The 21,668-nt window shown below is 48.5% G+C and overlaps 1 protein-coding gene across 1 annotated transcript in view; it reads left to right on the top strand.

Moving 5' to 3' along the window:
* The window catches only part of LOC149360312 (26S proteasome non-ATPase regulatory subunit 6-like), a 32,940-nt gene extending 25,934 nt beyond the window's left edge, over window positions 1-7,006 (top strand). The window contains exons 6-8 of the mRNA XM_089569235.1: window positions 796-964; window positions 2,849-2,954; window positions 6,828-7,006. Coding sequence (XP_089425361.1) covers window positions 796-964; window positions 2,849-2,954; window positions 6,828-6,896 — 344 coding nt within the window. The 3' untranslated portion in view covers window positions 6,897-7,006. The remainder of the gene's footprint in view (window positions 1-795; window positions 965-2,848; window positions 2,955-6,827) is intronic.
* Window positions 7,007-21,668: the final 14,662 nt, after the last annotated feature.

Below are 21,668 nucleotides of genomic sequence, written 5' to 3'. Positions count from 1 at the left end.
TAGTTACTGCAAGTTTTGAGGCTAGAACATTATAGAAAATCTGTTTTCACGACAGAGACTTTTCTGTTGTGTTTTTCGAATGCGAAGGAGTGGGTTGCCAGGTCCCGACGCGATCTCGGCGAGCGAGCTGCCTCGTAAATAAAGGACATTTTTCCCTTCAGCCCGAACCTGTCAGTTATCATCTTTGAAGACGAAAACATTATCGTCCAAAAATAGAAGTGCGTACTGCAACAATTAGGCTTTCCTTTAACTAATATCAGCAACTTAGAATTTTTCTGATGTAACGCGATAGTACCACTCATGATTATCCCGACTCAGGTGAACACATGCACTCCGTTTTTCTTACCTTGATTATCTGTATCTATCATCTGGTTTGAATATTCTTCGGGACGGGAGGGAATGTACTGCCGATATGAGGAGGAAAAAAACTCCAACTTTTATGTTGTCTCGGTAGCACACATTTTAGCACAAACCCTAGCTTTCATTGCGTCTTCCCTACTTTCTATCTACCCTGTAGCGACCAACACATTTTCATACACGATGACTGATGCAGTTATAAAGGGGTCAAAGTAGTGAGTTTTTCTAAATGAACAGCGTAATAATACGATTAAGTGTAACTACGCGCGTAATCTATATGCATAACACCTGACACTTTCAAAGGAAAAAATATTTAAAAGAGATTACGGAATAAACTCTGTTACAAAATATGATCCCAAAGACTGCCCCATTCAGCTGATAAATACCGCGGAATCAAACCAGTCAAGCCCTAACGTTCATATGCCTCTGCCGTCGCAGCCTACGTGGAGCAGCTGCTGCTGCGTGACCGGCTGTGGGCTCCGCACGTGCGCTACTACGTCCGGGAGATGCGCATCCTGGCCTACAGCCAGCTGCTGCAGTCCTACCGCAGCCTCACCCTTCAGTACATGGCCGACACCTTCGGGGTCACCGTGTCCTTCATCGACCAGTGAGCCTCCCCACCTCCCTGTCACCTTGCCCTCAGTGGCAGTGTGGTTTGAGAAAGATTTTCAACGCCGGGAATACGATGTTACGACCTATAGAAATTTTATTCCCGGATTACCACTGGATCGAGCGAAAGAAAGCATAAGGAAGAAATACCTCATAGAATAGGTACTCTGCTTCAGGAGGCTAACCCTCAGCTCTGCCTACCCGTCAACATGCAGTAATTCTGTGTTCAATTGGAAACGACAGAACAATTTGACCCGACGTTTTACCACTATGATAATGCAAATTTGCGAATTTGTAAGACTTCTGAGTTTTTGCATAGTAGCGATTCTAGTCGGAGTGTTTAGTAACCGGGAGCTTGTATAGGATGTCCGTTGCGTTTACGCCGCTAACCCCCATTAGCGCCACGGGCAAGCTCCGTTCCTTGTGACGTCATAAGTTCCGTCATTGTGTTCTCATTGGTCAGTGCGTGGAATTAAACCAATCAGTGCGGTGCATGTTGCCATAACTTCATGGGTGAGGTCACTCTATTCTGGGTAATCACCAAGGCGCATTCTCACAACGTCACCCGTGACGTTACTTCATTCTGAAGAAATCAGAGCATTACGCCAACCCACCTGGTATGTTGCGCCAACGAAACCGACGCGACGCGGCATGAACGTGAAAGGTTAAGTTAAAGAGACCGATCAATAATCAAAACGTCTCGTGAGAATATGATGGAAATGAAATATGCCTCATGCGCTAAGAACTGAGTACTGCAATATTTATGATTTGTAATTTGATGTTAGTGTCGAAAATCGCGCAGCACGAACTTAAGTCCCATCTGGGGCCGGGCTTTGTCAAGCCGCAGTTATGCGGCTTTTGCCCGTCACCCCCTTTTCTCCTTGAGAGAGAAAATAAAGACGATTTGATTTGATTTGATTCTTGAGGTGAAACCCTGCCATTATTTGTGTATCCCACTACGTGACCACGACCCATGAAATATTATTGGTTTGTTTTGAGAGCATACGGTTCGTTCTTCCTTCAGGAGCGTTCATAATTGTTTATTGTAGTTTACGCTCTTTCTAGCTCTCCTTCAATGAAAAGCGGCCCTTCCTGCACATCGCCAATGATGAGCTTGTTTAGCTTTTGTAATACGATGACGCAACCATGTTTTCGATTCCTTGGATGCAGTCGTAACCATGGCCCACTAAAACTTGCTTCGATAGGGCGTACGTCACTATGCAGTGACAGCTTGGGGTGGTGAAACTGAAATGGATGCTGCTTAATACTAAAAAGGTCTAATATCGTCTGGCGGATGAGATTTATATCAGTTTTGGGCCCATAATGTTTGCAGATGTGCAATCTCCGTCGCGCTCTCTGGTCATGATTTCCAGCATCGGGAAACATAAACACGGCGACACGCACTTATCGAAAAGTTCTCGGTAAAAATTTTCGACGGCATTTTTAGCAAAGCAGTCGCGGAACCGGATGCCTTGGACAGCTAGCTTCGCGTCATGCCAAAAAAAGTTGTGTCATTAGAATTCTGCGGTTGGCCCCTTTAACTGGTGTCTGTGTAAAACTCCTACATCGGTAAAACACTCACTCCACACTCGTGATGGCACTATCTCCGCCTACCTTAATCACATGATCAGAGGTACCGCATTCTGAATAGCATTCACTAGGCGGCTCCCTTAATACATGTCTCATGCCCACAAGGGCTTTAATTTCTTAGAGTAGTCAGTTACGAAATACCACGGCTCAACGTCGCAGCCGCTTTCCGTGAAGAAAGTCTCCAAGAAGGATTGTAGGCGGCACTGAAGTGCCAGTTTTTCTCTTAAGGAGACGTGTTGTCGGAGTGTTGCATACTTCTCTCGTGAGGGACGCATCTTGTTCTCGTTCCCAGGGAGCTGGCAAGGTTCATCGCGGCCGGGCGGCTCCACTGCAAAATTGACAAGGTGGGCGGAGTAGTGGAGACGATGCGTCCCGACTCCAAGAACCTGCAGTACCAGGTAGGCTTTTTGCAGACATTTTTGAGGCTTATACGTACGTTTCAAACGACATCATGGAAAGCAGGTCCTCAGCTTGATTGATTTTTTTTTTTCATTTCTGTTAGGACAGCCTGAAGCAACCGAGAGATTATGGCTCCGTGATGGGTACTAAATGCGTGCTAAAATGTACAGTGCGTTAAACAATCCCGTGTTCGCCGCTTCTCTCTCCAGAAGAAACCGCCCATACTCTTCAACAGAAAGAAGTAAAAAGAGAGCGAACTATCCTCTTGCGCAAACCCTTAAAAAGTGTGCGCTAGAGGACGGCCTACTCTCTTTTTACTCCATATAGGCGTATTCGGGTTTCGAGTGTTGCGGCGCACCACCACAGCGAGTGTAGCCGAGTGCAGCTAGGGTATTTTTTTTGCCTCAAAGGATGGTGCTATTGAAGAGGATAAGATACACCGGTCGCTTTTCATTTTCCTCCATTTTTGCCGCTGTTTCGTCCTGTCTGGCGCGAAGGCAAATCGGCGAAGCAGTTTGTTAAAAATCACCACAATTTTGTCTCCGCTACTGAGGGCCCCAAACTTTCCCGTTTAGCATTTCTTCAGGTTCAGCTCCCTCACAAGCGCTTTGCTACGAGGATACAAACACCACGTTACCAGTTATGAATACAAACGCGGATAACGGGGCCATCAAGTCCGCCGCGGTGGCTCAGTGGATATGGTGCTCGGCTGTTGACCCGAAAGACGCGGGTTCGATCCCGGCCGCGGCCGTCGAATTTCGACTGAGGCGAAATTCCAGAGGCCCGTGTGCTGTGCGATGTCAGTGCACGTTAAAGAACCCCAGGTGGTCGAAATTTCCGGAGCCCTTCATTGCGGCGTCTCTCATAGCCTGAGTCGCTTTGGGACGTTAAACCCCACAAATCTAAACCTAACCTAACGGCCCACCACGGACGTTTGTCGCAATATATGAAGAAAGCCGACAGTAATAGATACGACAATTTGGTCCATGTACGGCAGAACGGAACAGTTAATAAGCGGTGGCACGTGGTCATAGATGATGATGATGATGAATTTTATTGGCGCAAGAGAGCATGGCCAAGAGCGTGATGGCACGAGGTGCTTTGGTCTACACAACGTAAGGTGAAAGACCAATCTTTCATGTAATTCACCCAATGTTTATGGCCCTCTGAGAAGAAAAAATAGCCAAAAAAGAAAAAAATTAGTCCGCGTCGAACGGAGCTGTCACGGGCTTAAAACAATCAAACATAAAAGAATCAGAACCTGAAACCGGCCAAAGCAAAAAATATTTTGAGAAAAAGATTATTTAAAAAAAAACTTAAAATGTCAAAGGCGGCAGAATGCTCATAACCCCCATATCAGTTCACCCCAGAGAAACCAAGCATCAGACCGAGGAAAACCAGTGGCTACCCGACAGCACTGGGCATCGAACCCCGCATCTTTTCTTTACACGCATGATCCTAGATCGGCGTCTTCAGAGAGAGGCTGAATTGTGGAGCTGCTGGAATAGAGGACAGCTCATTTCTTTTTTTTTTCGTGTTTAACTGGAACCTAACCACGAGAGCATAGCTTTCAAATAGACACTTTTAGTTGGGCGTACGCAGTAAGCTTCCGCACGCAACGCTTACTGCGTTGCGTACGCTGCAAATAGTGTGAGCACGACACTTTTAGCTGCCCGTGCCGTAGCGTCCCTCAGGGGCACGCGTAAGCGGTAGTGCCATCTAGTGACTAGACGCCAAAGCACATTAACGCTGTGTTGAAGAAATTTTCATCCGTAATTACTGATAACTAGGGTGAGTGCACTGCGAGCCTTTTTCGTTCGAAGAAGAAAAACTATGCAAATAGAACAAAATGCAACAAATGACTAAAAGCGAATCAACTGCTTCGCCAGGTGTCGTTCTTGCGATGTAAACACAGGTTAGGCCTAAGAGCTTGAAAATCGACAAATGATCTGAAAAACCAGGGCTAGTTATCACTTATACTCCTACACGTGGGTGAGAGTGTGCGAAATAAAAGCGAACCGCTACCATTTGAGCGAGCTATCCCGTCGGAGAATGCAGCGGGGACATGTATTTATTTCGAAGCGGGCGAGCTGGGCGCCGCCATCTTGTCAACGCAACCCGTAACGTGCCCGTAGCGCACGCACGCAACGACACGATGCGTGCGTACGTACGCAAGCGGCCCAGCGGTACGGGACGCTCTGCGCATGCGCTCGCGCGATCCGCAACGTTCCTGCGTACGTAACGCCGTTCCGAGAATGAGTAGAAGACAGGGCAAATTTCTTGTTAAAGCATTCATCTCTCCTTTTGATTTCTAGCGTTCCTGCTCTTGTATTCATGTTCTCTCGACTCCTCCGTGACAAATATCTGACTGCGGAAATACGAGCCAGATCGTGCGGCTGAATAACGTACCGGCACCCACAAACTCAGACGATTGCTCCAGCGTGCGTGTTGGACTGGAACTAGCACCGAGTAGTTTTGGCCGCTGGGCCCGAGGCCATCCAGGGGAGGCTGCAGGGTAACTGATCAGCCACAAACACATGCACACTGCACCATGGACTGGGACTCCCATAGCGGTAATGTCAGTCCAAGCTACGCGCTGGAGCATTACTGCCAAGTTTCCAGGCAGCAGCAGATGTATTAATATAGATCGAGTCGGACTAGGCAAGCAAGTCAGCTGCAACGACGCATGTATTTTTTTTTCCTCCTGAGGAGGCCCTGTTCCCATCAAAGGAGCGGCAAAGCCCTCCTTCCCCAGCTATTATTCTTCTCTCATTTATGCATAGATACTACATGTGAAATTTGAGAGTGCATTACTGGGCGAATCGGTCAGTCATGATTAAACAGGGGTACTGTGCATACACAAACAAGGACGAGAAGGGTACACAAGAAGCGTAGATGGCACTGGTCGTGTACCTCTCTCATTCTTGTTTTGTATGTGCGCAGTACCCCTTGTTTATTTGAAATTTACCCGCCATATTTTGCGGGCACTACTACTTAACACTGAAAAGCCGCCGCGGTGGCTCATCGGTTATGGTGCTCGGCTGCTGACCCGAAAGACGCGGGTTCGATCCCGGCCGCGGCGGCTAGAATTTCTTTGGAGGAGAAATTCTAGAGGCCCGTGTACTGTGCGATGTCAGTGCACGTTAAAGAACCCCAGGTGGTCGAAATTTCCGGAGCCCTCCACTACGGCGTCTCTCATAGCCTCAGTCGCTTTGGGACGTTAAACCCCATAAACCAAACCAAACCAAACCACTTAACACTGAAACAACGGGAACGACAACCAAAAAAAATCGATTACCATTTGTATATTCAGAAAGACTCTGAAAGAAGTACCGGACGTTTATCATTGGGGCCACGCGAATTTCAGTGACAGCTCGAGTGGTGCCGAATGCGTAGTATCTCTGATTAGGGGTGTAGGACGTCTGTGTCGTTTAACACCGTTATGATCACCTTGGCGTCAGGGGTAAGCTATAGTGATTGGCTCATGTCGTCACGAGTGACGCATTCCTGTTCGGATCAGTGAATGATTGGAAATACTGTCCTGCCAATGCGGCGCGCCGTCGTGATGTCATGCGTGATGCCACTCTATTCTGACCGATCAGCGGGAGTGATTGCACCCGGTGCGGTACACCACCAACACCGACGCCGCATAAACGGAAAACACGTTCTTAATAGCTGTGGCGGTAATCAAATTCCAGCGCACATTACGCCGCAAAAAAAGCAAGCTCTTAACCCCTCACTCTTTTGTTCATTGGTGAAAGTTTAGATTTTCCGCTCTTTGCGATGAAAACTGCGCTGGGCATAATTAGAACAAGAGTACCGGTGACGTCACCAACGTATAACAACCAGTAATGGCTCTCTTTTTCTTCCAGAACTGCATACGGCAGGGGGATATCTTGCTGAACAGGATACAGAAGCTGAGTCGCGTCATCAACGTGTGAGCAGCTCTACCGTGCCACCTCAGTGCACTGCACTTCAGAAAGTTCGTGCAGCGCCTTCTCACATGCTTCTTCCCCCCGTCCCTCCTCTTTGAGTAAAACATTCTGCTACACTACCGTGTTATATTGCTCGGTGTCCAGTATGAAACACTAGACACCGCGACGTCAATTTTCCACCGAGCCCTCGTTATGTGTGTCGCTTCACGGACTGTGGCGCTGGTCATTCCAAGGAGTTGTTCGAAGCTGCACCGCAGTAGGTCCTACACTTTCCCACATTGCCATCCTCGGGCTTAATTGGCCTGGACTGCATTTGAACACACACACACGGACGAAGGAGACAAAACACAGGACCCGAGCTCTGACTTGACACTTCGGAATGCTCTTCATAGCTCCTCATGAAGTATATCAATGAAGGACCATCAACCTTAAAAACCTGGAATTTTCTTTCCAAAAGCCCTACTTTTTTCTCAGCCGCCACGGTGACTCAGTGGTTATTCTGCTCGGCTGCTGGCCCGAAAGACGCGGGTTCGATCCCGGCCTCGGCGGTCGAATTTCGATGGAGGCGAAATTCTAGAGGCCCGTGTACTGTGTGGTGTCAGTGCACGTTAAAGAATTACAGGTGGTCGAAATTTCCGGAGCCCTTCACTACGACGTCCCTCATAGCCTGAGGGGCTTTGGGCGTTAAATCCCAATAAACCAACCAACCTACCTTTTTCTTCCATGAGGTACGCTGTCGTATAACGATCCGGAACGGCGGATCATTTTTTCATTTCATTCATTTTTTCATTGGTTTTCTCTGGAGAAATGTATAATAAAAAAAAACCTGCATTATATATGTATGGCCTCACTTGATTGCTTTCTCAAAACACGCAGTTTCAGCTGCGTGTTTTGGGCAAGACAGGCGCCATTTGAACTCTAAACAAGAATTAGCAGCGTGAGGGTTCGGTCTAGTAATGCACATGAACATTCACAGCGCGAAAAACGCGCGCTCTAGTTTTTTCTGTTATTGACACAGATCTGTATCGTCAGAAGGAGCATAATTCAATTGGTGCAGCTTCTAATCGGCACTATAACCTTTATTTGCAGAAAGTAGAAGAGTAAGCGCACAAGTAATTCACGTAACTGAGATAAAGCAGGCTTCGAAAATTTTTGCAGCGAAACAGCCCTCGTTGGCTGATAAAGCACTCGCTGCTTAAACGGTCAACATCCGATCACGTGACCAAACATTGACACTCACGTGACTGGCTCTGCCCGTGTGACCTCGCGCTCGTTGCAATCGTAGTAGCCCACGTTGTGACAATGTCTCGGTCGTAGTCATCAGCACAAGCCAGGCAGTTTGTTTTCAATGCAAGCACGATGCCTCGATCGCAATTATAGGCCATTATTTCCTATTGTAAGCCATGGAAGAAGTAAGGCCTGTTTTTGCAAAAATAAAGCTCCAGATAATGTACGTTCATGATCTTTTTTCACTTGATCACCTTTTTCATCGTTTTGAGCATGTTAACCTCTTCAGGTACCACGGAGTGGTAAGTGTAAAATTATTGCTGCTGTTCTTTGTTTCTCGCCTTCGTCCGCAGTGTATTACGGGCTACGAATTTTCACATCAATTGCCCACTAGGAGGAACACCCGCACTGCTGTATCACAAGAGCACCTACTGAATGTTCTTACTAGCCAGCACGTCAATATGGTAGTTGATTCGAAGCAAAGGTCACCACGTGACCAACGTACTTCTCTGAGGTGATCCTGGAGTGGTGACGTCAAGTAGTTCTGTGTTACCGGCAGGCTACTATTATTTCGGCGACAATGTTAGCGCTGAAAAGCCGGGAAAGCCTCTTGAGTAACCGGCATCAGTGTAGAAAAATTGTTCAGAACTGGCTCTGAGAAAGACGACGAAAATGCTTAGCACACAGCCGATAAGTGTAAGAGGCTAAGACTCGCTGTTTTCTTTCTCGCCATTTCATCATCAGTTTTAAGTCCGAATCTTCAATTTGATGCTTTGTAATCTTAAAGTGAATTTGACGACCTCGATAAATAAATGGCATGGACAGACCTTTTTGACACTGGAACAAACTGAGTCACTGGCCTTGCCGTTTTATTTTCTTTTTATAAAAGAACTGACAAACCATTATGCTGGTCAACTCGGACATCGCTCCATTAGCCCCCATAGCGACGAGCGTCTGCTCAGTGGCCTGGACTGACCAGCAGCATAGAGCGAATTCGCGCTCCATACGGCAATCAGAAAGAATGAATCCCACAGAAAATGACAACCACGAACACTGACCCATTTACTGCGTAAATCCCTCCCATCTGCATTGTGACAGCAATATTTTACGTTGGTCCGCAGCGAAATGTAATATCGAAAACGCCGCTCCCAGTAAATTGTCATCTATTCAACGTCAGGGCCCGTGGCTCAAGCAGTCAGGGTCCCTGCATAGAGAAAAATAAGAATTTTTTCGTTGAAAGGAATGGCTGCATGGGCCTTCTTGTACACATTTACTGTGGAAATAAGCTCTCAACATTTAAAGAAACATCAAGGGAAAGAATTTCTGTCGCGTAACAAAGTGCGTAGTATTGCGGTTTGTGAAACCAACTTACTTCAAAACAAGAAAAGTTCGCTTCTTTCTTTGGTTGTTTCGCATTGATAGGCATCACACAACTTTTCACCACTGAGGAAATAAAAGTGTCAACGTCTGATGCGAATGTAGGGGTGACTTTGCAGTTCCCGGACATCGTTATTTCTTCTTATTTCTGCAGTCCATGATGTGGAACATTGGCAGCAGCGTAAGTATAAAATGTTTTGGTTTATTGGAGTTTAACTTCCCAAAGCAACCGAGGCTATGAGGGATGCCGTACTGAAGGGCTCCGGAAATTTCGACCACCTGGGGTGCTTTAACGCGCACTGACATCGCACAGCACACAGGCCTCTAGAATTTCGCCTTCATCGAAATTCAGCCGCCGCGGCCGGGATTGAACCCGCGTCTTTCGGGTCAGCAGCCGAGCGCGTAAGTATAAAATGAACGTTCGGAGAGTTTTCTGCCAGTCTGATTACCTTCGACACCTGCGCACGGACACTTCCTTTGCTTGTCTAATACATCGCAGCGTCTGCATTACTCACAATTGCCGGAAGCGGCAGTGGTGGGCTTGCAATAATAGCGCATCTTAAAAGGCTCTAAATCCTTGATAGCATACTTAGGGCCGGAGGAGTCGTCGGAAAGAGTATGACGGCCTGAAATTTGGCAGGAAGAAAAAAGAAAACGAAAGGTGCACTATGCGATAGCTGTCGCGGTCTCGCTGTTTTGAATTGGACTTGCATATGTGTGATCAGATTGGACAACGAAAGCCATTGCGGTGTAGTTGCTTTTTAGGCAGTGCTACACAGTTCGATACAAAAGAAGAACACTTGGAAGAAGAATGCACACTTGTTCACTTGTACATAGTTGTATAGAAAAGAAGAACACGTTTTGGGGCCGTGTTCTATAATGGTCTATTTGTCCACTGACCATTTGGACGCGTGATCATGGGCGTCCGGAGGGGGGGGCAAGGGGGGGCGGCTGCACCCCCTTGGAAAATCACTCACTCGAACCGTGAGTGATGGCCGCACGTCAGGGGCGGCGGTGCGCTCAGCCAAGAGTAAAAGCGGCCCTGCTTCCACGCTTTGGGTCACATCTGCAAAGTGCCGCGTCCGGGGACGCGTCGTTGCAGACATACAGCGGCACCGGCGAGCATGTGTTTCGAGCCGTCTTGAGATGTGTGCCTGTTTCTTTGATCTCTAGAGAGATAGCGACACGGAGGCAGACAGTGCACACCCCGGCCACCGATGAATTCTTCAGGAGGGAGGGACAAATCAGCCGTGTCCATCCCCGCTTTGTCGGACTGCTCAGGGGCAAGCGGGCGATGAGTTGGCGCCGCCGCCGCTCGCTGTCTCCTCCGATCCACGGGAGAGCGCAGTTCGGTACAAGCACCGCTTTCAGAATTTTCGGCAAAGGGGATTAGCTGCTTTTGTTCACGGCGACGCAGTCTCCAGAGGCGCCCCCACACCAGCGTTCCTTGCGTCTTCTCCGGAAACCAGCGCCTTTGGTCAAGGCAGCCCGATGGCGCCTGCCTGGCTCGCCTGTCACCTCTGGCTGGGCCTCAAATCCCAACAGCGCCCATGTACTGTGCGATGTCAGTGCATGGTAAAGAGACCGTCCGTCCCTCATAGCCTGAGTCGTTTTGGGGCTCTGAACCTCATAAAAACACACAAAACAAATTTTCCGACCGGAGTGGCGAGTGTCCCTTCCCCTCGGAAGTCGCGCGGCGTTCCTTGCGTGTGCGCGCCTCTTTGTTTGTGCTTCGGTGTTTTTAGTGGCCGGTTGTCAACGAAGCTGAGAACAACCAAGACAGCGGACGAGAAAACGACGAGCGGCGAGTAGTGTGTGTGCAAATACTCGACTGTGCGGTTGCGCGAGCAAGATGGAGCGAGGTGTATGAAGCTGCGAGCGTGCATTTATCTTGTAAATAAGTTTTCGCTGCATACATAGTCATTTTTTGTTTTCAACGTACGCATTCAACCGTTTTTCCAATCAATGTGTATATATTTTTAACACTACCAACCCCGAGGAACTCCATAGCCAGCTTTGTCTCGCGCGGTCCCGAATGATGGATATTCGACGCTTCTTCAAGCGTCAGCGGTTCTCTGACGAAGCATTATCCAAATGCGCCCCTGCAGATTCTGGTGTGACATGTGACAACGGTGTAGCATTTGAACAGAGTGATGCAAGCTTTTATCACCGGACAGTAGCTGATGTCGTCGACTCCATGGAAGGGACTCTGTCAACAGTGAGTTCAGGTGATGCAGCAGGCCGAGATTATTCCATTTCTCCTTTCTTGGGATTCAAGTCCGGATTTGACCAGAGCGATGCAACCTTTCATCACCGGACAGTAGCCGGCGTCGTCGTCTCCATGGAAGGAACTCCACCAGCGAGCTCCGGTCACGCAGTAAGCCGAAACGATTCCCTTTCTCCTTGCTTGGGATCGAAGTCCGGAGACAACATCAAGAAAACAAATAACTTGCCTCAAGAATATGACTTAGGAGAGTTTCTAGGCAAAGCTAAACTCACTGGCATACCGGACTTTTTGAAGTTACGTCTTCTTACTAAGCCATGGTCGCCAAATGTCACATATGATTTTAAGAAGGATGTAACACCTGGAAAGAGGCCTTTTCGACATCAGTGGCTGGGAGATTACGCTCCCTGGCTTGCGTACTCAGCGACAGCGAAAGGCGCCTTTTGTCGTTTTTGCGTCATTTTTCCTCCGCGTGTTCACCGGGGTACTCAAGGTAGTTTTATCGTGCGCGCTTTCAGTAACTACAGAAAAATGCACGAGGCGTGCAGGGATCACGTAAAATCCCAATGGCACCAGGAGGCAATGACGGCCTCACAGAACTTTATGGATGTTATGAAAGGCAAGCAGCTACCCGTTGTACAGCAGCTGAACAGAGCACTGCACGCGCAAGTTGAAAGGAACCGTGAGAAACTATTTCCAATAGTTTCCACCATTGTCTTTTGCGCGACGCATGACTTGCCGATTCGCGGCAAGCAGTCCGATAGTGGAGTCTTCAATGATCTGCTTGACTTTCGTGTAGAAGCTGGAGATACTCTACTTCAGGAGCACTTCGCTTCTTCTGCTGGCAATGCCAAGTACACTTCTGTCCGCGTCCAGAACGAGATCATCACAATCTGTGGCGACATCCTGAGAGAGCAGATAGTTACCGAAACTAACAAAGCGTTTGCTTTTTCCGTTCTTGCTGACGAAACTGCAGATATTTCAGGAAAAGAGCAGATGTCTATAGGCGTTCGCTTTATTGACAAGGCGGAAGTCGAAGTGTGCGTTCGAGAGCAGTTTTTGGGATTTGTAGAGCTGGAGCAATTAAACTCCGCTTGCATCGCCGCGGCAATCTTGAAGCTTTTGACGAATGTCGGACTGATTCTTTCGAACCTCGTTGGACAGGGGTACGATGGATGCTCTACAATGGCTGGAAAAGAAGCTGGAGTGAACAAAATTATACAAAAACAGTTCCCGAAGGCACTATTTTTCCACTGTGCAAGTCACAAACTAAATCTCGTCATCAACGATTTGAACGACGTCTCTGAAATTCGAAACACAATTCGGATAATCAAACAAACCATAAACTTCTTCCGCGAGAGCGTGCTCCGGAGAAAATTGGTGCCCAACATTCCGATGCTGTGTGAGACAAGATGGTCTGCAAAGTACAAGTCTATTAGGATCTTCTCTCAGCATTACGTGGCCATAGTCGAAGCACTCGAGCAGCTCGCGTCCACGGAATCATGCTCGAACGCTGCAACTAGACAACGAGCTCACATCCTCTACTGCGCAACAACAAGCTCATCTTTCATCGTCTGCTTGCATATTGTAGCGAAGTACAGCGCTCGGCTCGAACCAGCTACGAACATTCTGCAAGGTGTATCCATGGACTTCCATTCTGTGCATGGCCACATCACTGAGCTACAACGTATTTTTCGCGGCCACCGGACAAGCGCGGTAGAGGAGTTCTCTAACATCATGAATGCAGCAAGGGAGGCAGCCAATCACTTAAATGTGGTGATATCTGTACCAAGACAAGTCTCTCGTCAGGCCCACCGAGACAACTACGGGATTCAGTCGCCAGAGGAATACTACCGTGTGGCAATATATGTGCCGTACTTGGACTCCCTCACTGCTTCTTTAGCTCGGCGCTTTTCTGAAAGCAATGAGAGGAGCTTCAAACTTCTCCAGCTGCATCTATCAAAAATGAAGCACTTGAGCCGTGTTGAGTTCGCTGTTCTCGCCGAAGAACTCCAGTGCTTTTACGGCATCGACAACTTCAAGGAAGAGGCCATCTCTTGGTACGAGATGTGGTGCAACAGAACTGGGGACCCATCAGAAATAACTTACTGCGAGCTTCTACATCAGGCCAAGACATTCTTCCCTGGTGTTGCAAAAGCCATTGAGGTGGCTCTGGCTTTGCCAGTTACTACCTGTACGGTCGAACGCTCCTTCAGTACAATGAGGAGAGTGAAAACGTGGCTACGCTCAACGATGACAAACGACAGACTGGACGGCCTTTGTATGATGAGTGTGCACCGAGAGCGTGTAATGAAGCACAGAAATGAATTTATCACCAGTGTCATCACGCAATTCGCCCAGAAAAATCCGAGGCGTCTACAGTTTCTGTTCAAGGAAGACTGACTGAGTGACTGTCGTTGCGTGTTTGTGAACATATTGTGCTGTGTGCTGGTCATCAATCCGGGTGTGTCGAGAACCCGTATGCAGCAAGACTGAGCACTCTTCTCCACGAAGTGATAGTATCTTTTTGCATTTTTATTAATTTTAATTGTTTCTTCGTTGATAAACTCCAATGTATCTCTCCTAGCCTCGCTTTAATTTGCTGTTTGTAATTTTTCTTTCATGTGTTTATTTTACTTATTTATTTTATTTGTATATAAATAAATAAATTTACTCCGCAAATAGTGCCTTTTTGCTACGAACATACCCCCCCCCCCCCCCTCCGGCGCCAACAACCAATGGGGCCCCCCCCTGCAAAAAATTCTGCGGACGCCCTTGCGCGTGATCTATGAGTTAATTAGCAACTAAGCTTAGCGGTGGCGACGCGATCATCGCCCCGTTAATGTAAACAAAACTGTGAAAACTGAACATGTGCATGAAAAATTATTTGCTCTCTAACCACAGCGAACGCTCAAAACATCCGTGTTACACAGTTGCAAGTCGTAACCGTCCTGTGTGGTTTTTCGTATCCATCTGTTAATTTTCAGTCTCGGCATGGAATGGAAAAAGTAATAAGGAAAAATTGTTTTCAAGCAGCAAAAGAACTTTCATTCATCGGATGTATTCGTTGACGGCACAGTAGTGGTTGGTTGCCCATATTCCTTGGATCCGTTCATTTTAGGGTGCGTTCCTCAGAACGGTTGGTTTATTTATTTATTTATTTATTTATTTATTTATTTATTTATTTATTTATTTATTTATTTATTTATTTATTTATTTATTTATTTATTTATTTATTTATTTATTTATTTATTACCTCAAGGGCCCCAGTTGTGGGGCATTACATGAGGGATGGGCGGATTACATGCAGATTATATAAAGATTACAGACTACATAAAGATCAGGATACATAAAGATTACAGGATACATAAAGATGACTGATTACATAAGGATGGCCTCAATCTTTTTCTTGAAGTCGATGCAGTTAACGATGAGTACGGCTTCCGGCGGCAGATCGTTCCAGTCCCGAGATGATATGACAAAAAAAGAACGGAAATGAGATGTAGTTCTTGAAGCGGGTGGATATACGGTCTTGATGTGGTAGTTGCGGCTAGAAGGACGATGAGCTGTTGATATGATAGATGATCCTAAAGGTGAATGATAGAACTTGTGGAATAGGCATAGTCGAGATATTTTTCTTCTAGTTTCAAGGTTAGGCAAGGATGCTCTGGATTTTAAAGAGGACACGCTAGTATAGTAAGAGTAGTCACAATAAATAAAACGGATAGCGCGGTTTTGAACTTTTTCAAGGATTATAGAAAGGTTAGATTGATGAGGATCCCATACTGCCGACGCGAATTCTAGTTTAGGTCGGACGAATGTTTTATAAGCTAATAATTTGGTAGAAGAGGTAGTAAAACGAAGATTTCGACGTAGAAAGCCAAGGGTGCGGTTAGAGCCGTTAGCGATGTTCGTGATATGCGAAGACCATGTTAGGGTATGAGTTAAGGTGATGCCAAGATACTATTAACAACAAGGCTATTGGAAAGTCCATGGTACCTTCTGAATGAGAAGTACGCTTTCTACTTCAGTTGAGATGTTTTTGTAAGAGTGGTGCACAACCTACCACCTGCGTCAATTTATTGGCCGCATTGGAGATTAGATTTAGTACCTGTTCGGTTAGTTTTCGAGACAACACGAGGAAAGTCTCGTACTCTGGCTGCAGGGTTATTAACTGGCAGCACTATCACTAGACAAAAATCCAAGCCAAGAAGACCAAAGGCACAAACCGCATAACCATTTATGACACATTTCTGTGGCCAATGGGTTACACAAGGCCCTGCTTCAGTGTCGTTGATTATGCGGTGATCGTGTAATTCCTGACAGCTGAGGGCATTGACTGTTTTGTTGTGACACACCTATTCCTGTTTTTTTTCAACACCCTGTTCCCCTCTACCTCTTAATTGTTCATCAAGTTTCACAACATTTGGCGCATTTTTGAACAAAAACTAAAACAGCGCCGCACGGATGCTATCTCGCCAGCGCGTGTCGTAGAACAGGGGAGAAGGAAACCTGGAGAGCGCCTAGCCTTGTACAGGCGCGGACATAAGTAAACGGAGCACGCTATTGCGTTCCAAGTGCAATCACGCTTTCTCCATTAGTAATGAAGAAGCGTTGTTTATCTACAAGAAAGCCCACCAACCTCCGCTACCAGCATGCGCGTACCACTGCTGGAAATTTCAATTAGGTGACGCGTGAAAAATATTCGAAGACAGTAGCGTGCTCCGTTTACTTTTGTCCGCGCCTGTACATGTTGCGGCCCTCTCTACCATCGCTCGACGGCGCAACGCCAAGGAACTGCGTCAGCCCATGACGTCGAACCTTCAGGAATGACGGAGTCGTTTCTACTCGATGCTGACGGAGAGGGCGTAGCCTTGAGTGTGCTAAGTGATGCCCTCTCCCTCTTCACTTACGCGTCGGCGGCGGCACCGCACCAGAGAGATCTCGAAGAATCTCGAAGCCAGTTTCAGCGCCTGACCAATGGGGAGGCGCGCCCGGCGTGAGAACAAGAAGGAGATTGCATAGCCGATACTGTGTGTAAGTGCGCACCTGCCTTGGCGCGAAGAACCAACAGACGCGGAGCTGGCCTATATATGAAGGGCGTTGACCGCTGTCTGGCAGCCCGAGCCACTGTTTAAGCTTCCGAGAAGCGCGCCCGCTCGACTCTCGGGACAACACCACTCGCCGAGCCACGGATCTACGAGGCAGCGCGCGCCAGTCTGTGGGACGGCATCGTCGTGAACCTCTGGTCGTCGGACTGCCGCAGCGCCCGGAGAACAAAGTGTTTTGTTTGTTGCTTCTCTTTTGTGTTAGTGCACTTTTAGGTGGAATAATTTATTTGTATTGTAATCTCACTCGGGTGTAACTTTGCACGCGTTGCATTGTTTTGTGCATCACTTTTTATGTGCTGGTACGAGTGATTGTGAAATCCTCTGTATCGTCTCTTTGCTATATAAAGTTGTTTTCTATGTGAACCTTTGGCTCCGACCCATTCTCTGGCTTGCGACCGGCGAAAGCTGGGCACCAGACGACCAAACCCCCCTTGTCACTTCGTAGCTTGTCTCCGCAGAGCTTGCCACACGGAGTCGAGGGCATCTCCTATGTGCCCGAGACCGCTACCCCTACACGCTCTAAGGGTGTGTGCCAACGCACGCTAAAGTGCTCGAAGTGGTGACATCCAGTGACCACGGCAGCGGCTACTATTTAGTGCAGATATCGCGTCAAAAGGCGCTATAGAACTTAGCCGTAGGCAGGACCATACAAACCAGCCTAGCTGCCAGAAGGCACGGAGGGCGTTGACATGCTTACCGGCTACGCATGCCGTAAGGAAGCAGGCCATTGATCCGGAAAAAAGGGCTCGCAAGGCGACGGCTGCGCAGTCACTCTTGCGGTCGGGGGCCAGGGCGCCCAGACAGCCCAGCGCGACGCCGATGGCGGCCACGTTCGAGAAGCCGCACAGCGAGTACGTGGCGATCATCACGGAACGCTCCTGCACTCAAGGAGATGACCACAGTGGAGACCGTTGGGCAAGCACGATTGGCACTCGTGTAAAGAATGGATCAGGCCGAATACTCATTAGCTCAATGCGTGGGACAGCCCAAAAAATCAGAAGGGAAAGAAAAAATTGGACAACACACTTAAGCTCTGCCTTAAGGGTATGACACGATAGCGCAATAGGATATGCAGTAGGTCATTCTCTACTTCACATTCACATATCACTGAGATTCCTTATACCCCTCGTAGAGCAGTGGCGCAGCGTTTAAGCGATGCCCCACTGCCCTGCCACGGCTGATGCTCCCAGCGGTGAGCCTTGTGCGGCTCAGGTTGCTCTTCTTGAGTGGCCAATTATTCATTTAACTGCTACCCGCCACTTCGGGCAGTTTGCTCACTACATTAGGTGGGTAGGTTGTGATGACGTCGCAAAGTCACGTGACCTATATAGGTGGCCCAACTGCCTCCTAGGTTGCTCTATGGGCACCACCTGCCATAGTCATGCTCGCGATTTTTCACTCACAACGCGGACGCCGGTGCCGACAACGCCACACTAGATTTTCTTGACAACGGGATCTTTAACGCTACCGTGTTGAAACTACAAAAAGTGCATAGGCCGAACTGCAAGCTCGAGAAGGGCTAAGCTAATTCTGGAAGATGAACTGAAGAGTGAACAGCTATTTTTTTTTAAGCATGAAATGCTTTTAGCTCCCGTTGTCGGCAGTGTGGTGACGTCACGCCGAAAACGAGAGCCAACATCCGGGCACTGAATTCCACTCATCCGGGCACTGAAACGAGAACATCCGGGCACCGTACGAGATTTAACGAGACTCTCTAAGCCGTCCTACAGGACCGGCATACAAGCGCCGGTAGCTTCGCGCCGAACGGGTGGTGGCGTTCCTCCCTTCCTGTACGGTGCGGTTCGGGTGTCCACCGAGATGACGGAGAATTACTGCGCCATTTCCTTTCCTCAAAAAGCGTTGCGTTCAAAGGGCAATTGGATTGGATTGGAAAACATTCCGTCAAAAATGCAGATGCAGACGGTCCGCGCTAGATGGCCACCAAACCATGGCTGGCGGCGACCTGAGCGGCCCACTCGGTGGCCAAGGCTTGAATTCCTGGGTCTGAGCTGACCAGCACGGCCTCAGATCGCTCAACAGAAGGAATTCGTACTAGATCCTCCGGTGGAGGTTCTTTACATTGCCTAGTATGTGGTCATACGTGGCTAGGCGAGATAGAATCATTGCCTTTTCAAAGGGCAAGACATCGCGCCGAACGGGTGGTGGCGTTCCTCCCTTCCTGTACGGTGCGGTTCGGGTGTCCACCGCGATGACAGAGAATTACTACGCCATTTCCTTTCCTCAAAAAGCGTTGCGTTCAAAGGGCAATTGGATTGGATTGGAAAACATTCCGTCAAAAATGCAGATGCAGACGGTCCGCGCTAGATGGCCACCAAACCATGGCTGGCGGCGACCTGAGCGGCCCACTCGGTGGCCAAGGCTTGAATTCCTGGGTCTGAGCTGACCAGCACGGCCTCCCATCGCTCAACAGAAGGAATTCGTACTAGATCCCCCGGTGGAGGTTCTTTACATTGCCTAGTATGTGGTCATACGTGGCTAGGCGAGATAGAATCATTGCCTTTTCAAAGGGCAAGACATCGCGCCGAACGGGTGGTGGCGTTCCTACCTTCGTACGGTGCGGCTCGGGTGTCCACCGAGATGACAGAGAATTACTGCGTAATTTCCTTTCCTCAAAAAGCGTCGCGTTCAAAGGGCAAGGCATCGCGCCGAACGGGTGGTGGCGTTCCTACCTTCGTACGGTGCGGCTTGGGTGTGCACCGAGATGACAGAGAATTACTACGCCATTTCCTTTCCTCAAAAAGCGTTGCGTTCAAAGGGCAATTGGATTGGATTGGAAAACATTCCGTCAAAAATGCAGATGCAGACGGTCCGCGCTAGATGGCCACCAAACCATGGCTGGCGGCGACCTGAGCGGCCCACTCGGTGGCCAAGGCTTGAATTCCTGGGTCTGAGCTGACCAGCACGGCCTCCCATCGCTCAACAGAAGGAATTCGTACTAGATCCCCCGGTGGAGGTTCTTTACATTGCCTAGTATGTGGTCATACGTGGCTAGGCGAGATAGAATCATTGCCTTTTCAAAGGGCAAGACATCGCGCCGAACGGGTGGTGGCGTTCCTACCTTCGTACGGTGCGGCTCGGGTGTCCACCGAGATGACAGAGAATTACTGCGTAATTTCCTTTCCTCAAAAAGCGTCGCGTTCAAAGGGCAAGGCATCGCGCCGAACGGGTGGTGGCGTTCCTACCTTCGTACGGTGCGGCTTGGGTGTGCACCGAGATGACAGAGAATTACTACGCCATTTCCTTTCCTCAAAAAGCGTTGCGTTCAAAGGGCAATTGGATTGGATTGGAAAACATTCCGTCAAAAATGCAGATGCAGACGGTCCGCACTAGATGGGCACCAAACCATGGCTGGCGGCGACCTGAGCGGCCCACTCAGTGGCCAAGGCTTGAATTCCTGGGTCTGAGCTGACCAGCACGGCCTCCCATCGCTCAACAGAAGGAATTCGTACTAGATCCTCCGGTGGAGGTTCTTTACATTGCCTAGTATGTGGTCATACGTGGCTAGGCGAGATAGAATCATTGCCTTTTCAAAGGGCAAGACATCGCGCCGAACGGGTGGTGGCGTTCCTACCTTCGTACGGTGCGGCTCGGGTGTCCACCGAGATGACAGAGAATTACTGCGTAATTTCCTTTCCTCAAAAAGCGTCGCGTTCAAAGGACAAGGCATCGCGCCGAACGGGTGGTGGCGTTCCGTGGACTGCCTGGCAGCGCTACAACACGCTATCGAGTTCCACTCCTAAAGGCGAAGCTTAAGCATCATTAATTAGCAGTTAATTAGTATTTAGTCATTAATCAGTCATTAGTAACTAATTAGTAATTTGTAATTACTTCGTCATCAATTATGTGTGACGTAATTCCGTGCCGACATCACCAGTGTCACATAGGCAAAGTGGTGCGGAAAATGATTTCGCCTCTACGCACTTTAGACAGCTTCGAACACGCTGCATATACATTCTTGTCAGGCCTGCGTCTCGTCGTGTCCGCGTACGCTTCGTGTTACGCCCGTAAACATTTCATGCTTACTCTGTTCTCGGTTACGGAAGAGGCAGAGATTTTTTTCCGCGCCTTTCTGTCTCTAAACGTCCAACTGCATATCCCAGCCAATGGCAACTTGATTACCAGAATTAAGAGCCGGGGGCTCCAGGAAACCGCTTTCCCTGCGCCATGCATGCCATTCAGAAAAAAAAACTGTGTGAGCACTGGCAAGCCCAATGCGGGGTGCTAATGTCGCCTGCAGTTGGAAGGACGTATGCGAAAATTATTGGCGGAGATTTGAAACATAACAGGTGAACAACCTCGGTTACTGTACCGTGTCGTCTTGCAAAGAGCCTCGCCTGCGACCGCAGTACCGAAGGCCTTTTGGGGAATTATGGGAATTTCAGATCTAGCGATAGCAGTTCAGTTGCCTTGCGTTAATCAGCAACTCTCTGCGGAGAGAGAAAGAGAAAAAATTCAGGGGGCACTTTGACTGTCTAAAGTGCGTAGAGGCGAAAGCGTTTTCCGCACCACTTTCAGTGCTTCTGTGGTACTGGTGGCGTCACATGTAATTGAGTACTAATTACTAAGTGATGACAAATCACTAATTAATGGTTAATTACTGATTAATGCCTGAATACAAATTAACTGCTAATTAAGCTTAAGCTTCGCCTTTAGGAGTGGAACGCGACAGCGTGCTGTAGCGCTGCCAGGGAGTCCACGGAACGCCACCACCCGTTCGGCGCGATGCCTTGCCGTTTCAACGCAACGGTTTTTGAGGAAAGGAAATGGCGCAGTAAATCTCTGTCATCTCGGTGGACACCTGAACCGCGCCGTAGAGGA

The sequence above is a fragment of the Amblyomma mixtum genome, chromosome 2 (genome assembly GCF_055824585.1).
Source record: "Amblyomma mixtum isolate Tamu chromosome 2, ASM5582458v1, whole genome shotgun sequence".
Classification (NCBI taxonomy): domain Eukaryota; kingdom Metazoa; phylum Arthropoda; class Arachnida; order Ixodida; family Ixodidae; genus Amblyomma; species Amblyomma mixtum.
Note: the sequence above shows the minus strand (reverse complement) of the source record. Positions and strands in the feature narration are given on the sequence as shown.